Source organism: Carassius gibelio, chromosome A18 (genome assembly GCF_023724105.1).
Source record: "Carassius gibelio isolate Cgi1373 ecotype wild population from Czech Republic chromosome A18, carGib1.2-hapl.c, whole genome shotgun sequence".
Taxonomy (NCBI): domain Eukaryota; kingdom Metazoa; phylum Chordata; class Actinopteri; order Cypriniformes; family Cyprinidae; genus Carassius; species Carassius gibelio.
Window position 1 is genome coordinate 10,167,894 of NC_068388.1, and position 16,669 is coordinate 10,184,562.

At 40.4% G+C, this 16,669-nt stretch overlaps 1 protein-coding gene across 1 annotated transcript in view; it reads right to left on the minus strand.

The window, feature by feature from the left end:
- Positions 1-106: 106 nt before the first annotated feature.
- LOC127934454 (cortactin-binding protein 2) overlaps positions 107-16,669 on the minus strand; it is a 39,057-nt gene continuing 22,494 nt past the window's right edge. The window contains exons 4-23 of the mRNA XM_052531844.1: positions 14,398-15,844; positions 11,901-12,107; positions 11,602-11,701; positions 11,115-11,265; positions 10,601-10,828; positions 10,374-10,491; positions 10,001-10,258; positions 7,679-7,774; positions 7,370-7,449; positions 6,903-6,989; positions 6,118-6,217; positions 5,499-5,654; positions 5,226-5,407; positions 3,971-4,149; positions 3,405-3,610; positions 3,133-3,315; positions 2,980-3,031; positions 2,783-2,894; positions 2,206-2,352; positions 107-1,257 (exon numbers count right to left, since the gene is read on the minus strand). Coding sequence (XP_052387804.1) covers positions 997-1,257; positions 2,206-2,352; positions 2,783-2,894; positions 2,980-3,031; positions 3,133-3,315; positions 3,405-3,610; positions 3,971-4,149; positions 5,226-5,407; positions 5,499-5,654; positions 6,118-6,217; positions 6,903-6,989; positions 7,370-7,449; positions 7,679-7,774; positions 10,001-10,258; positions 10,374-10,491; positions 10,601-10,828; positions 11,115-11,265; positions 11,602-11,701; positions 11,901-12,107; positions 14,398-15,844 — 4,350 coding nt within the window. The 3' untranslated portion in view covers positions 107-996. The remainder of the gene's footprint in view (positions 1,258-2,205; positions 2,353-2,782; positions 2,895-2,979; positions 3,032-3,132; positions 3,316-3,404; positions 3,611-3,970; positions 4,150-5,225; positions 5,408-5,498; positions 5,655-6,117; positions 6,218-6,902; positions 6,990-7,369; positions 7,450-7,678; positions 7,775-10,000; positions 10,259-10,373; positions 10,492-10,600; positions 10,829-11,114; positions 11,266-11,601; positions 11,702-11,900; positions 12,108-14,397; positions 15,845-16,669) is intronic.

Here is a 16,669-nt window from a genome sequence, read left to right on the forward strand (position 1 = left end):
TTCAGAGGACAGGACAGAAACATAGCTGCTGAATGATTCGGTTTCAAAGAAACCCAGTGTTAGCATTAGCTGTGTAGAAAAAGAAAAGCCAGCCGCTGAGGTGATGTCTAGGATATAGTGCATTTTTAATTGTTGTGCTTGGAGGAAACAGGACAATTTCTCTGAACCTCATCCAACAACTATAATACATTTAAACATCAGAGGTCGATTATAATCTCTTCTGTACATATGAACAATACTGACTATAAAATAATACTTGTTTATCCTAGATGTTCAATATAGAAGACAAACGAAAAGATAATGTGCGCCATTTCCGATTTCATCGTTTCACAAAGTCAAAGTTCAAGCCAGACACTGAGCACGCATGAGAGTAATTCAAAATACTAATTATGGCTTAACAGACGAAAACAAAATATCCTGCGTTCGCAATGGCGGTACTTATTGCCACATTCAGTTTGTGAAAAAATATGAACCAAAATTTAATATTACAAACAATATATACAGTTCTCATTTTCCCTTCAAAATGCCTCTAATGTACAAACGCAATATCACACACACACACACACACACACACATACTAATCTATACAACATTTAAGTTCCAAGTTCTTATTTACACATATTTGGTAAAACCCTGATTTCGACAGTTTTTAAAAGTCACCTTTCACTTATTTAAACGTAAAACACGATTGATTGAAAATACTAAAGAGCAAAAAGACTACCAGCTGGCTCTTTGATCCAAAACATTTCACCTAAAAGGCAAATTGTAAAGTGTTCAAGCAGTCTTTCTCTTGTTAGTTTATCGTACTTGTTTTTCCTCAAAGTTCTTTACTTAAACAGTTGAATATATTAAAACTATGGTCCCAAAGTACACAATGTAATATAGTGTAACAAGTATGGACAACATGTACAAATACTAAAATGCTGCCAGTAACCAAACTTCACAACATAGAGGTTGATAACAGACTGAGGGCAAAGGGAGGGCAGTGGGAGGTGTTTATCCATGGGTACTGTAGTTTTCATTACAGTTAGGGTCCAGGAACCAGATGTTGTCTTGTGAGGAGAAGTTGTTGCTGTTGTTGTGGGACGGGGGCTGCCTTGCTCTGCTGCTGGTGGAGGCTCTGCTAGGGTTGCTGCTGTGACTCTGAAGGGCAATGCTGCTGGTGGTGTTCACCTGCTGAGCCCCTCTGCTGCTGGGGATGGGCAGATGCGATCTGGGTCTCGTCACTCTCTGAGGAGAAGCACGACTGCCTTCGATCTTTACACAGACACAGCAATAAACAAAAAACTAAGTATTTTTAAAAACAAAAAGAGAGAATGCACCTAATACATGTGTTTTGTTACAAAAAAATAGCATGCAACCTTCAGAGGCCACATTTAAGGTGCCCCTATTATGGATTTTTGGAAACACAACTTTAAGTGAATGAAAACATCCTGCGAAGTTTTAAATCTGAAAGTGTACAGTGTTTAAAGTTATCGTTACTCAAAAGAAAGAGTCGACTCTGAATCATTGAAATGAGTCATTTTTTTTCAAAACGAAACCCAAGCCGTTTCATGTTGACGTCAACATTAAACATTAGGACATTTGCCCACACACTTGTTGATCTGAATGAAAATTCATTTTCATTCATCGTTTGCCACTAGGTGCCGCTTTTAGAGCGGGAAAATAACGGTTTCCCTGGTAACGCTGTACACAAAGCAGCACTGCACCTCACAAATGAATCGTTTAGGAGTCTTGAGCAAGTAAGGTAAAAAATAAATGCATATTATAAGACAATTAAAGTGTTTTTTGACCTTGCATGCATGTCAACCTGTTGTTGTGGACTCCCAAAACCAAAATATATACATTTCATAACCCATAATAAGGCACTTTAAGGCAAATCCAAGATGGTGGATGAGGTGAGGGAAATTATTACGAATAACCACATTTCATTCAATATTGTATATAAAATGTGTAATAATAATAATAAAAAAAAGATTTAACCTAATATTTGAGTGCACTACATATTTTTGTTTATTATACATCATGCTGTTTACTTTGGGAACCTGACTGTGGTGCTCTATTTGTGCACTTTATGTAGAGCACTCCATATTATTTATTAATGAGGCTCCATGACAGTTAGGATGTTGCCTTAGAGGGCAGCTACGTATGTAGTTGGCTCGGTAGGCTTTGGAACAGAGCCATGGTGTTTTATCAAAGGCTTGCCTTCTGTGGTGGAGGATGGGTCATATCCACAGCTCTCTCTGTTGTAACGGGATTTGTTTGGGGCTGCGTGACCTTGCCATCACTCCTCCGAGGACTGGCTGGAATCGAGTCTGGAAGCATGATGAACTCCTCTTTAAAAAGAGCAATCTGTACCAGGTAAAAGAGGAAACGAACACAGCTTGTCAATTCCTAGAAACTGCAAGGCCATGTGCTAAACTGTGCCAGACTGTTTGTGTAGGTTGAACAGAAAGTCTCAAAGAGACGCACAAGCTGTTTTTTTCTTGCACAGACTAAATCTGAGACTAGAGGATTAAATAAGCAAATCAGCATTATGATGATTTCTGAATGATCAAGTGAAACTGAAGACTGGTGTAACGGCTCCTAAAAATTCACCATTTTTAAATATATTAAAATAGAAAACATTTATTTTAAACTGTAGTAATATTTCACAAAAATACTGCAGTTACTGTATTTTTGATTAAATAGATGTCACCTTTGTGAGCATAAGAGAGTTTTTTATAACAATTAACGATCCCAAACTTATCAAACAGCAGTATATGTGAGTAATGTCTATTACCCTGCTAATGTCCGGCTCAGATTTGCTAGAGCACATGGTCTGGAGTTCTCTGATGAGATCCGTCTCTTCATCAGAGCAAAGAGACAGACCCAAAGCAACTCCATCACCGAGTCTGCAGGAACAGACAGTAGATACATAATCACTGAATAACACTGCCATCTGCTGGTAGTTCAAACATATGCATGTAAGAAACACACCTTGAATGATTGACATTTGTCATTGGCTGAGTGCTTGAATTGGCCAGAGATCCTTCATGATAAGAAAAAAAGAACATTGATTATTCAGAGAATTTAATATGAATAAAATGCAATGCCAGCAGTAGCTTGTTACAGCCATCAGTTACACCTCACCTTCTCTTAAAGAGCAGGTAGAGCTCCTCCCAGAGGCGGGGCTACCTTTCTTCCTTGGGCTGGTATTGGCTCGTCTCCAAGCCCCATTATCTCGTCCTTTTCTGCCACCTTTCCTGTAGGCGGAGCCAATGGTGGAAAGAGGGAAACATCCTCCCTGGAACTCGGGTAAGAACCTGTCAATCTCTAACCACATAAAACGGAAAAGATTCAAATTTGCTGAGTACATTAGTAGCATCCTTTAGTTTAGTTCAGTGTGTTCCTCAGTGCTGTACCTGTTCTGTTCAGCGGGCAGCCTTGCAGCACAGCCTTATTCAGCAGGATATTAAGAGCTGCTTTGACTACAGCTCTCTGTCCTGGACTCAGACCTTTGCTGTTGGGAGAGCGTCGCTGGGAGGGAGAGCGTTTGGCTGTTACTCTAGATATAACCGCATCCTCGACCCGTGGAACTATTACTGCATTCCAAAGTCTCACCAACCACCTAAACACAAAGACACATGGACCAATATTAACAAATAATACTGCCTGCCATGGGATATAATATACAAATCATTATTAGCTAAATATTACAGCTCATGGTCCTGTTCCATTACAATAGTAATATATTTTTGTCATATATAAATAATAATAATATATTAGTAGTAGTAGTAGTAGTAGTATCCCCTAATAGGGCTTGAGGAATCTCAGACGAGAGTTTCAGCTGATAAGAACATATTTGATTATGGTCAGTAATATAGTAACTTAGCTACTGTTCCAATTTTCCCCTCATGTTATCGAAAATTTTATCAAACGTTTTTCAAAGTACTGTATTGAAGTTAGAAATCCCAGTATCGTGACATACTTGGGAATGGCCTGAGTCTGTTCTGCATTCACAGGGCAGGAGAGGAAGATATAGGGTCCCAACAAGGCCTCCGAGGTCCCCAGACGTGACAGGCAGGCGTTGAGCTGGTGCCACACTGAGCACACCCAAGAAAGCGATTTGTGTACAGGATCATCAGATGCCCAGCACTGGCCCTGAGCCTGTGCAGCCATAGAAGAACTCGATTAAAGGGAGAGTTCACTCAAAACGAAACATTTCAGCATTTATTCTCATTCCAATCCGATATTTTAAATGTTCAAAAAGATGAAAAGCACCAAAAACATCATTAAAGTGCTCCTTAAATTCTGACATTTACTTTAGGCTTCATGACATTTCATGAAAGAAATAACAAGTAGCCCCATTTGTGAATGAATTATTCAATCAACTGAATCAACTGATCCATTCTACGGGTCCAGCTCACTGCCTCTGTGTTGAGGTTAACAGCTAACAGCTAATGATTATTTTGGTATATTTGTCACTTAATACACACACACACACACACACACGTATACAGTACAGACCAAAAGTTTGGACACACCTTCATGACTATGAAAATTGTAGAGTCACACTGAAGGCATCAAGGGCTATTTGACCAAGAAGGAGAGTGATGGGGTGCTGCGCCAGATGACCTGGCCTCAACAGTCACCGGACCTGAACCCAGTCGAGATGGTTTAGGGGTGAGCTGGACCACAGACAGAAGGCAAAAGGGCCAACAAGTGCTAAGCATCTCTCGGGGATCTCCTTCAAGGCTGTTGGAAGACCATTTCAGGTGACTACCTCTTGAAGCTCATCAAGAGAATGCCAAGAGTGTGCAAAGCAGTAATCAAAGCAAAAGGTGGCTACTTTGAAGAACCTAGATTATGACATATTTTCAGTTGTTTCACACTTTTTTGTTATGTATATAATTCCATATATAATTCCACATGTGTTAATTCATAGTTTTGATGCCTTCAGTGTGAATCTACAATTTTCATAGTCATGAAAAATAAAGAAAACTCTTTGAATGAGAAGATGTGTCCACACTTTTGGTCTGTACTGTATATATATATATATATATATATATATAATAGAAATGTATATTGTGCAGTCATTCCATGACGTTTGGAGTCTCTGTTTATTTGAATGATTCGGCTCTTACATGGTACACTCTGATCTAAATGATCTCCACTAAATTTAGAGCTGGACTGCTATTCTGGTGGTCTTCCCTTCAGCCCATTAAATGATGTGCATGGCTGACCTTGTGGAGGAGTTTTCTGCGTAGATGACGTCCCAGCATGCCATTGAGGGGCTCGGTGTCCCAGCGCAGCTGCACCCAGCGGAAGTGCTGCTGTAGTCGTAGCTCAGCACCCTGTAGGCAAGGCTTGGCCAGTGTGCCAATCAAAAAACTCCCTTCACGGAAATAGTAAAGCCCATCATGACCTGTCCGTCAACACAAGGAGAAAAGAGTTGAACCGAACCGCTCTTTCATTGACTATTCTAGCTGTACTTCATCTGTATGGATGAGTCTCACCATGGTTGAGGGAGAGGGAATAGACAGATCCTCGGTTCTCCAGGGCTTCGCACAGGTCTCCCAGGAGGTGGCTGAGAGAGTGGGCTCTCTGCAGACCCTCCAGAACCACTACAACACAACGCCCAGTGCTGCCTTCATGCAATGACACCAGGAACCCTGATATACAGTACACAACACAACTCGATCAGTACCAGACAAACCACTCAAATTCAAAGATGTAATCCTTCAAGGAATATTCTATCTGTAAAGTTGTTATAGGTTTTAGGCATTATGTTGGAAAAAAGGTTACTAAGTGATTTTAATGGTATTTTGTTCATGTTTTGTGGCTATACTATTGAAACAGTGAATATTAAATATTTGCCACATTCACTTCTGGTGCAAGTGCTCATTTTAATCAAGATTTTTATTTTCATTTTTATATGGTACAGGCTAAATGCATGCAAAATCATCATTGAGAGTTTCACAGAATGATATTCATTCCCTAACATTTCAGATTCAACACAGAATAAAAGATTTTGGTCTTGTTTCAAGGGGTCTGGAATCTTCTTTGCCTACATCATCACCTGAGAAACATGACTCCTTGACACAGAGCTGCATGATTGATTGAAGAGGCTCTTACCACAGTTGATGAAGATCTCCAGCAGGTGCTCTTTGGATACACTCTCATCTATCTCCACCCTGACGACATCACAGCCAATCCCCTGGGCCTCCTGTCTGTGCTGCGAACACACATAAACACACAACAGGTGCATCATAAACATCATGACTAGTACATATGGACGCCTGCAGTACATGAGACAAACAAGATATATTTTAAAATGTAATTCATTCTTGTGTGGGCAAAACTGGATTTTTACCATCATTACTCCAGACATCAGTGTCACAATTTCCTCTAGAAATCATTCTTATATTGATTTGCTGCTCAAGAAGCATTTGTTGTTATCATCAATACTGAAATTGGCTGTGCGGCTTAATATTTTTATGGAACCTGTAATGCTTATTTTCAGCATTCTTTGATGAAAGATCAAAAGAATATATTTAATATGTGTAAACTGTCCCTTTTGATCAAGTTAATGCATTCTTATTAAATACAAATATTTCTTAATTTCTAAATAAATAAATGATACTGACTACAATTTTTTAAAAGTAGTGTACTATATGTAGTTTAATAGATTTCATAAATGTATTGTACTTTGTGTATGAACTTGTATTATTGGATTCAGGCCTGCTCATATACTCAATGTTTAATGTTGAAAAACCTTCAAAAGTATGAAATGTAAGGTAAGGGTTAGGGTTAGGCTAACCCTAACCCTAAGTTTTAAATGAACAAAAATGCATACAGTTATTCATGTTTTACATTTCATTAACAGAGTTAAAAAATAATATTTAACTGATAATAGTTACCTTGATATAATGAGAGATCTGGTTGGCGATGTACTCCTGAAAGCTGCCCTCCAGCCCGTGGAAGATGACGTTATGGTACTGTTCCACCTGACCACAGACAAAAACACAATCGAGTTCATCAAAACGAACTACCAGCACATGTATTATTCATTTAGACCCGCTTAATTTTATAATTCATGCCAAATATTTTATGCATGACTTTATGCAGGCTTGAATACTCGTGTCTTGGAGGGTGTTTTGCTGTTTTAAGTTACGGCTTGTTGCACTGCATGTATCTTCTATCACAACATTTTGAAACACAAATAGTATCTGTTGCCCCAAGGTGCCAAACTGGTGGTGGAGGCTCAAACAATGCTGTTTTGGTCCCATGGTATTATAAGACATTGTTTCTCTCAGCACTCTTTTAATCCAAATGTTAAAGATCATCCAGAGAAACTCTCTTTGACGTGGAGAGCGAGTTAGCGTACCAGACGGACATAGTTCTGCAGCAGCTGTAGAGGGATCAGGGAGTCGTACGTCATCTCATCCAGAGTGCACTCTGACAGGCCTGACAGAAAGCAAAATCAGCCATGAACCATAAATCAAACCTACAGTTAATCAAGGAGCCATGGGAGATGAAATGGATTTGAGCAAGGGCTTCACAGAGTTGTTCTAACATGAGGTGGAATATTCTGGAGCCTGGCTGAGCACCAGGATCATGTAAAAAAGGGGAGCAGAGTGTGGAAACCCAAGAGATGTGTTGATTCTTTAAAGTTTGATAGAGACTGAAAGCCCACCTTTAAGACGTATGGTAATACGCTGGCTCAGACGCTTCCGAATGAGGTCCCAAGGAGACTGAGGCAGCTTCTGCCCTGGCAACCACACAGCATCACCTGAAGTACACACGCATAACGAGAAAAGTTTAACAAGAGGATCCGTTCAGGAAAGAGAGGATTTATGTGTCCGCCTCTGGTGAAAGACATGGATGTGTAATCCTAACTGACATGGGAGCAGATTTCATCTACAGTAGTACTGCATGTCAAACTTGAGAGCCATGATAAATCAGCTTTTATCCTGCAAATCCTCTTCTCACTCTCTTTCCTGTCTGTCAGTCTCCTCATGTTTTGTGTCAGGAATAGGAGATAGTCATCACGTTGCTCTCTGTGGGCCAAATCGCTTCATTCTGACATCTGCTCTTGGTGTTTGGAAACATCTTGTCTTAAGGGAGGAGTTGGGTGTAAACAAAAAAAAATAAAGAAGAAGTGGTGAGAGATAGAGAAAAAGAGAGAGGGAGGAGGCCAGAGGGGTGTGAAAGAGATACAGTCGGTGAGAACTTGGAGAAGGCTGGTTTATTTTCAGCAGCCCTGCATGACAACCCTCGGGTCAAGCCAAGCTCAGTTAGTCCCCTATCCCACATCCTTCCCTACTTGGCACACTGTGCTGTTGGAAAACACCCAAAACAAGAGCCATTTTAAATTCACGCTTACTAGAGCCAGTGTCAGCATAACGACTGAAGAGACTACACAAGTAGATAGTAATAGCACGTTTGAGTGAATGTGATTTTGTAAATTCAAATCATACTAGTGATATATATATATGTATATATTTTATTTTATTTTATTTTTTTAATTGGTTGTTTCTTTTTTCTTGCATCTATGACAGTAGGAATAAAAAAAAACACTGAGGTGGGGAAATTAAAACTTGAACAGTGACCAATTAAACACTGACCAAAGGCAATTTAGGAAGCACTGCAGCTGTTCAGAAGGCAGGGGTAATCTAAGAATAGCCATTGCGAATGTGTCTCTACACTACAGGTTCCATTTCAAAGAAATCAAGAAATGATCAATACTGCAGCTGCACTGTGCATTCAAATATGTGAGTGAAAGGGTGAAGAAATATTTTATGTCAATAAATAAATGCTGTTTTAGAACCATCAAAAATATATACACACACACACACACACACACACACACACACACACACACACACACACACACACACACACACACACACACACACACACACACACACACACACACACACACACACACACACACACATATATATATATATATATATATATATATATATTATATATATAAATATTGACAAATTCTGCATTGTAATTGCAAATGCAACAGTATTGCAAATTACCATAAAGCAAATAAATTCAACAAATAAATAAAAACAAAATCTGAATGAAAATTATTCTGTTTGGAGACACAAATAAAATTACTACAGTGATACGGTATATACGTAAAATTGTGCTATACAATTATATAAATAATTATATTAAATATATATTTCTTTCAGTGCTGTGCAACGATTAATCATGATTAATCGCATCCAAAATAATACATTCGGATAAGATTAATCACGATTAATCGTTGCACAGCACTAATTTATTTGCATTACAGTAATAAAAAAAGTGTTTTTTTATTTAAAGGGGGAATATATAAATGAAATACACAAACATTCAAAAGTTTGGGATCAGTAAGATCTGTAAAGAAATGAATAGTTTTATTCAGTAGGGATTAATTAAATTGATAAAATGTGACTGTAAATACTTCTATATTGTTACAATCCTGGAAAAAATGTTTCCACGAACATAACATTAAACTGTTCACATTATTAATTATAAGAACAGTTTTTGGGCACAGAATGGTTTTTGTAGGATCATGTGAAACTGAAGAGTAGTAATGACGAAGTAATGGCGAAAATTCAGCTTGGCCATCTCAGGAATAAATTATATTTCAAAATATATTACAATATAATTTTTTTTTTTATTACAATATAATTTTTTTTTTTTATTATTGTTATAATATAAGACTATATTACCAAATAAATGCAACCTTGCTCAGGATAAGAGACTTCTTTCAAAAAAAATGTAAAAAATCTTTTTTTAGGTATTTACATTGTATAGTACACGGTATAGTGGATTTACATTTACTTTTGGTTTTGGGGTGAATTTTCATGAGATATTTGTAATATTATTATTATTATTAATAAACACAACACATAAAACCTAATGTTATGGTAAGAATCAAGTTAAATGGACACAATTGAATCTCCAGGCAAGTAGCTAGTAAAACTGTAAGATGTACAGTAGATGTGTTTACCTATAACTACAGAGGCCATGCTGTTAGAAGAGAGGCCCAAAGTGTCTGCTCTGCCCTGAACTTCCTCCAGCTCCCAGTTCCCACAAATTAGCTGGAGGTGATTGGTCAGCAGGTGACTCAAGCTTCCTGTTAGTTCTTCCCAGCTAGTATGGCGCTGAATTGTTACTTTGCCAACAGCGCAGCCATCCTCCAGGAGATCCACAGGGCAAAGACGCTCCAGTGAGCTCATGAGCACCTGTACAACCACTATGTACCAGTCTTAAATAGGGTAGAAATCAAAAGTTAAATGGTAAGGCTGTGGTCACTTAAGTCAACTATTGCATGGCCAAACCATCACATTTGCACAAAGCTCCATCGCTCAAACTACACTTACCCAGGTTCTCTAGTAGGTCTTTGCAGTCATCCGTTGCAACATCATGAATGGTGCGATTGCATTTATCCCTCTTCTCCATGTCCTGTTGACTGTGGTTACACAAAACCTCCAGGCATTTCTGTAAACCAGAGGATACATAAGCATGCAAGGCATCAGCTGTGTTTATAAGTCTCCTCTAACTCTTATTTTCTGGGGCGAAGCAGTGTACTCAGCATCAAATATGTCACCTTGTAGCCCCTGGATGCAGCAATATGGGCAGCAGTCCAGCCATCCTGGTTACTGTGTTTGAGAATTTGACTGGCCTTTGTTATACAAGGGTGCAGGAGCTCCTGGTTGGGGTCCGAAGGAGATGCAGGGACACCCAGGTCTGGTTCAGGAGATGGGTGGTGTAGCAAGAGCTTCAGAGGGCCCACATGACCTGAACTGACTGCGGCATGCAGAGCTGTGCAGTTGTCCTGTGAACAACAAACACTTAAGTGTAAACCACCTTAAAATTGACCTTTAGAATTTCCCAGGATTTTTTCTCAGCCCAGTAAATTAAAGCAAACTGAGAAAACATTTAGGGCATAATTAAGTGTTTCTAAAACAGGAACTGTAATTACATTCTGAGCAACACACAGACAGCGAAATACCCACGCTCAACTGTTAGGGTAACCATGGAGATGACAAAAAGGGATCAGGAACGCAGAATGTAAATGACACTTGGGTTACACTGGTGTCAGTGAAGGACTGAAAACTCACAGTTGTGACATGTGAACAGTCTGCTCCTGCGTCTAGCAAGACTTTCACACACTCCACATGTCCCTGTTCACAGGCCAGGTACAGTGGGGTCCTTCCCTGCAAGCACTCCCTCTCCAAATCAGCTCCACATTTCACAAGAGCTCTCATGCATCTACCAATGAGAGAGCAGCTGCGATTGATATCATTGCATAGAGAAACACATCAGAGAAACAAAATTGTGTAGACCCACAACTGGGCAGCACTAAACACATGAAATCCAAAATCATCTGTAACAAACACATACGTGTACATCACATTTAATATTAAATGCTAATCTGTCTTGATGCATACCATCTAATCACCTTTCAAACATTTAATGCACTAAAGCAAAGGTTTCTGAACAAGCCTGTTACATGCAACTTTAAAAGAACTGTCCAATTTAACAATTATACAAAAAACAAAAACAAAAAAAAGACAATAGCAAGGTAATTGGGAACAGAGGACTCACTCATGGTGACCATTTTCAGCAGCGGCATGTAACGGCGTAAATCCTGTTTCATCAACAGCATCAGGAGATGCCCCCGAAGTCAGCAGCAGATTTAAGCAGTCTATAGAATAGACAAAAACTCATTATTTACATATTAATATCTACATTTTCACTGTGTGTGTATATATATATATATATATATATATATATATATATATATATATGCAATTAATTCTACATCAATAGAAAACGATTGCAGGATAATGTCTTACACAAAAGAAAACCTTTTGTCAGTTAAGCACAATCTGCCCAGTACGTACCTTTATGTCCATTAAAAGCAGCAGAGATCAAGGCAGAGGTTAATTCATGTTGATGGAGATGAATATCCAATAGTGGATCTTGGTTAAGCAGCATAGACAATAAAGTGACATTTCCCTGGGAAGCAGCTTGGAGGAGAAGGGTTTGCCCGTCATCCAGGGGGACGGGGTCACCGCAGGTTAGCGAGGAGACTATGGAGGGACACCAGCCTGGGAGGGTTCAAGCAACAGCAGTAACTAGTGAGGCAGGGTGCTAGTGTTGTGTCAAAATGTGTTCTCTGATCTTAAACATTACCCAGACGAACGACTCAATTTGTCTTTCAGAAATAATTTAAGGCCACTGCCACTAGCACAGTGCCGACTGAGAAAACTATTTCGTAGTTCAGGAACCAAATTACTCTCTTAAACACAAAATTTATGTTCAAGAGGAAATGTGAAGCAAGCCAAATTCAGTCAAAACAAAAGGTAAATGTTTATGCGATGCACAGTACACATTTTGACACAATATTGGAAACATATTATCTGCAGTTCACAACCTCTATCCTACTAATTAGATCCTTAAAGATAAAGTCGACTTCATCTGTTTTTTAGATCAGGTTAAAAACAAAGAGTCAAATAAAAGATAAACCACAACCGGATAAATGAAATCAGGCAGCAGGCGGTTTATGATAAATGAATCAAAGTCATGCACCACAGACTGTCAGTCAAACTAAAACATTCTAAACATGGAGCTGATTGTTTAAGACATTGCAATTGGACAGAGTTAGAAAGACAGAAACTACAGCAGACAAACTGATGAATTTTGACAAAGCACAAGGAATACCAATGGCTAATGGGTACCTATGTGAAAACAGAATTCAAATAACATCTTACAGTGTGGATGTAACTAGTCTAGCAGCTGATGCATATTTGTAAATAGCTTTGTCTCTAGGGTTTTTCTATGTTTATCTCAGTTAGTTGAGGGAGTTGAAGTGAGAAAGAAGTACTGTATGAGGTCCAGTGGAAAGCATAATATTATTGGCTCTTTTCTGGGTTAAAATGGGCGGCAGAGAGAGCAGAGGAGCCTCAGAGAACTGCCATGGCTGAGTGGCTGCAGAGAGAGGGAGAAAAGTGCTAATTTTTAACATTTAGCGATGACATGAATCTCTCAGAACTACCCTGTGGATTAGTCTCTAGTGACACTGAAGAGGAAAACTCTGCTGGAATACTTGCTCTGCTTTCACTGGCTTTACATTGGTCTTTCTCTGGTGATCTCAGAAAGCTATGAAGAAGCCTGCAGAGATAGGGTGGTATTTCAAAATGTGAGAGAACTCTAAAGCTTCTGACATTGTTTCCAAGAGGAAAGTCTTACTGCAGTATATTTGGCATCCCAATGCATTACCCCAACTAACTTAAATCTTTTTCGAAACTTTCTTGGAGCCACCCTGCTGAAAAGACCAACATATGTTGTGTTTTTGATGTTAATCAGACTAGGATGTTGTTGTACTGGTGTTTCCACCAGGCTTCTTAATCAGCTTAACCAGCAATACTTTACAAGAATGACCATATTGTTTGACCAGTCACCAGGTAAGACTGATTGGCACTAACAAATTGGCACTAACCAATCAGATCAGCAAGGCCATTATGGAAGGTATTGTTTTATTCTAAAACAGGGTGTCCAATTCTAGTCCTTGAAGGGCAGGTTCTTGTACAGTTTAGCTCCAACCCCAATCAAATACACTTGAACCAGTTAATCAATGTCTTCATGATAACTGCAAATTTGTGCTGGAGCTAAACTTTGCTGGACATTGACCCTGGAAGAGCAGGATTAGACAACTCTGTAGAACTGCATACTATTGTGTAGAACAATTGCAGAGATACATATTTAGGAATATTTAAGTACAAGTCCTTGACAAACACAATTATATTAGGTTAGTTGTCTAGGAATGTCTTTGAAACCATGGAATTAAACATGAAAAATATGCAGAGAATGACAACACATTCACAAGCTTCAAGTTTCTCTACAGTAGGTGAAACAAAGAAACAGATGGTGCCATGAACATGGTGGAGTGGTAAGTATAAAACATAATAGGAAACAGGTTAGTGGTGGAACACAGGAGAAGCAGAACCATGTTGTAGGTCAATGGGAGGAAAGGGGATAGAGCAGCCTCTGGCATCAGCTTCAGAATGCAGTACAGGAAAGACCCCTAGAGACCTGCCTTTCAAGATAGGACCAACCTGACCTATTCGTATCTAAAAGTGCTTTGGTGAAGTCAAGAATCTGTCCTGACATGGGTAGGTGCCCTCAAGAATCTTACAAATATTCTTATCTTGGTTATGTTGAAGTACTGCATTTCAACTGGCAGGTAACCCTATTCGTGTATGAATACTCCTCTCTTGGTTGCTCCAAGTCTATGTCCCCCTCTGCTAGGACTTACTGAAGAATATATCAAGTATGAGAAAGCAGGGGAGTAGATAGGAGAAGCAGTGAAAGCAGGGTGAAAAATGGAGCACCCTTTACCTGATGCTGCTGCCAGGGGGCTGCCCAGATGCTGGGGGCTATGGGATGGTAGGCTAGGTGGGTTTATGGAGGGGCTACTGACAATGGAAGCTGTGGAGGAGGTGGTGACAAGGGGACACTCCACACATGCTGATGTCAGATGCGACCCCCACGGCCAGCCGGTACAGGAAGCACCCACCTGTGATGCAGTCAAGGCTGGGACTGTACCGCCCAAATCTATGGAGGGCTTTGGTGGAAGCTGAGGGGTGGCAGTGGATTTGGCAAGGCCCACCCCCAGTCCTGTTCCTGGGGACCTGCTGGCTTCACCTACTACTTTGATTGGTGGGTGTGGGGGGGATGGTGTTTGGGACAGTCCTGGTTTTTTTGGTGGGATGGGAGGTGGGTTACCCCTGTCGATGCGGGCCACAGTTGGTGATTTAAGGCCTATCTGGGAGTGGCCCAAACGCCCGGTGAAGGGTCCCCCCTCAGATGCGGAGTGTGGCAGACCAGGGCGAAGGGTTGCAGGGGGCCCACCTGCTGGAGGGCTTGTAAAGCGGGAGAGAACCTGTGTGACTGTGTGGCGTGCCTGCTGTTTAGCCGCAAAGTTGTCTCGATTTGTGGGGGACAGGTCGCGGGAAGGGGGGCTCTGGTTTGCGGTTCCATTTTGGTCCTGCTCCGAGGCAGAGGGTTGGAATTTGTAACGGGCTGCCTGGACACGTGGACTGACCCCAGTCGGCAAGGTAGCAGACACACTAGGTGAATGTGAGCCATGCGAATGTGTTTGGCCCTCTCCTCCATTTTCTGCCTGAGAGCTCACATGGTGTAGCCCCCGCCCCACACTGGAAGTCTTAGGTAGGTTCATGCTAGCATAAGTGGAACCTGTAGGCTTGATGGGGATGGAAAGTGGCACCTTCTTAGCCCCTTCATTTTCCAGTGGTACATCTGTCTGAGAGGAGGCAGTCTTGCAGACAGTTGCCTCAGTGCCCACGGCCACAGATGCCAAAGTCTTGGGTTTAACTGGGGCAGATGCTGGTGCAGTAGGCAGTGGTGGGGCTTCTTTGCATTGCTCAGTTCTTAACTGCTCCACCTGCTGGCGGAGATTCTCACTTTCAGCTCGCAGCTCTGCAGCACGCATCTCCTCGCGGCTAAGTCTGGAACGTAACTGCTCTCGTTCTGTGTCAAACTCGGCCAGCTGTTTCTCCATCTCTGCTTCCATCTGTTGGCTGCGACGTCGCTCAGATGCCAGTTCTTCCTCCAGTCGCCCAACGGAACGGCCGTCCTGCTCAGTGCGGGACGAGAGCTCCTCAAAGCGCTGATTTTCTTCGACCACACGAGCAGCTAGCTGCTTGCATTCATGCACCAGTGACATCACCACGTGTTTGTTTTTCTCTCGCTCATCCTTCAGCTGAGCCGACAGCTTCCTGTGCTCCTGCTCCAGGCTCTGCAGCTGCAGTTTCTCCATTTCAAGCTAGACACACCAGCAGCAGGGCAAACGTGAGTCTCACAGAGAGTAGATAACACACACATAAAGCAAGACACTGGTTATTAACAATTAAAGGTATGTCAAGTCTTTTGGACAGTGATAGTAAACCATGAATTGAATATTACTTTAAAATCAAGTAAATGAATTTTGGAGAAAATGTCCTCAAATCAGAGGTCACTTTATGCAAACCTTACATAACTTCCTGCTTATATCTAAGCTCCACTAATGACGTTTTGCATTAATTTATCAATTGTAGTGTTTTTCTATGTTTTTTCTATTTTTGAAGACTGTGGCTTAATTAGCTGGATCTTTTTAAACTAGGTCAAGAGAACAGTACTTGTGTGCTGAGGTACTGGCTGAGCTGACCACATCATAAATGTTTGATAGTAGTTTGAGCTTTGAGTTATCAGTAGCTTTTAATATACAAATCAACAAGAAATTTAATATCAAAAAGGGGGACACACTATTACCATCAACTGCTGAGGACACACAATACACTACTTGCAGGAAAGAAAGGTGACCATTTAACTCTTATTGACACTACATGTTACAGGAGTGCAGGCTTTATTTACATATTTAAGCTGCTTAGCCTATGAATAAATTAATACTTGCTTAGAAATAATGAGACAACAAAAGAAACCATTAAGCACAGTGGCTAGTAACAGACAGAAATCACTGTCTATGTTTATACTATTCATAAACATAATGTAACATTTCCTCATTGTGAGTGATACTATATATAAGAGCTGTTAAATGTTACAACAGTACAAATGCAATAAGAGAACTGTCACCATAACAAACCAAACACAA